Source organism: Arachis ipaensis, chromosome B06, assembly GCF_000816755.2.
Source record: "Arachis ipaensis cultivar K30076 chromosome B06, Araip1.1, whole genome shotgun sequence".
NCBI lineage: Eukaryota > Viridiplantae > Streptophyta > Magnoliopsida > Fabales > Fabaceae > Arachis > Arachis ipaensis.
Genome location: NC_029790.2, coordinates 5,635,992 through 5,637,318, shown reverse-complemented (window position 1 = coordinate 5,637,318; position 1,327 = coordinate 5,635,992). Strand labels below are relative to the sequence as shown.

Here is a 1,327-nt window from a genome sequence, read left to right as displayed (position 1 = left end):
TTATTGGTTGCAATATTATTTTAATTTATTAATTAATAATGTTTCAGATGGAAATGGCTCATACATTAGACACAGAAGTTCTAAGCGAGAAGATCTTGTCAATATGTGAGAAGCATCAAAGGATATAATATTTATGTAATGTAAACATAATATAAATATTTTCTTTTTTTAGTCATAGCATACTGATAGATTAAATCCTTCAATATTCTCTTGTTTCATCATGTCACATGTATTATCGATATTGATCGATGACGTCAGGAGAATTAATAGTTAATGGGGTGTGATGTCATTATCACAATTTGTATTATATTGTATTGTATTTGTAGTTGCTATTATATTATGAACCAATTACGAAATAAGGCTTGTGTATGGAATGCATGGGCACGTGCTTATCATAATCTACATTGCCACATCAGCAGCCACGGTAGTTAATCATCAATGCCTTATATGGACCTCAGAATTACTAAATTATTAACTCTTCTTTTCTGGTTTCAACGTATAATGAGTGAGATAACTACTACTCATATTTCGCATATTGTAAAACATTAGTGGTGTTTCTGTGTGTATGAATATCTTCGAGGTATAGCTCATTTTTCTTATGTTCGAACTCGTTTTTTTTGGATCAAGAGTAAGAAATATTGTCTTATTGACACCTACAAAGAGGACTACAATACTAAAATAAGTAAGAAAATAAATTTATCAAGAGCGAATATGGAATGAATAACGTACCTGTGACTGAATGAGTCACTTATATATATTGAGTTATTTGGGGTAATTATCTTGTATATATTGAGTTATTTGGAATAGTTATCCGTATCTGTATTTTTTAGTTGACGGAATCTTTTGTTGATGCTCCAATATTTAGAATTTTAGTGGTTTTTGTTGAAGAGATTTTTGGAGAAATTATCTCTTTTGGTGAAATTCGATTCCAAAGTTATTCGTTGTAGACCAGTTCTAACGTAACGGATCAAGTGGTATATATATTTTTAGTGAAGATCAAAAGACTCATAGTAAATTAGACACACCAAATAATACCGCAAATTTACAAAATAATCATACATATTAATTCATCAAATTTCTAAAGGGTATTAATAATGTGGATAAGATTACAAATTGTATGTCCCAACCAAACTTTACATACATCACATTAATTTTTTGGTGTGTAATTCAGTGCAACGATTAATTTATGCGTATCAATACAATAAAATATGTTGATAAATAAAAGAATGACATATGAAATATATTTATCCGATTAGTATTATTTATTTTTTGTTTATTTTTAAAATATTATATTATTTTATATATTAAAATATTCTTAAAAAATTAT

General features: G+C 27.5%; 1 protein-coding gene across 2 annotated transcripts in view; it reads left to right on the top strand.

Annotated features, from left to right (window-relative positions):
* LOC107645537 (transcription factor bHLH100) overlaps window positions 1-398 on the top strand; it is a 1,559-nt gene extending 1,161 nt beyond the window's left edge. The window contains exon 3 of one of the 2 annotated variants that reach the window (XM_016349588.2): window positions 48-398. In XM_016349588.2, coding sequence (XP_016205074.1) covers window positions 48-128 — 81 coding nt within the window. In that variant the 3' untranslated portion in view covers window positions 129-398. The other variant, XM_021103806.1, reaches the window with a different exon arrangement.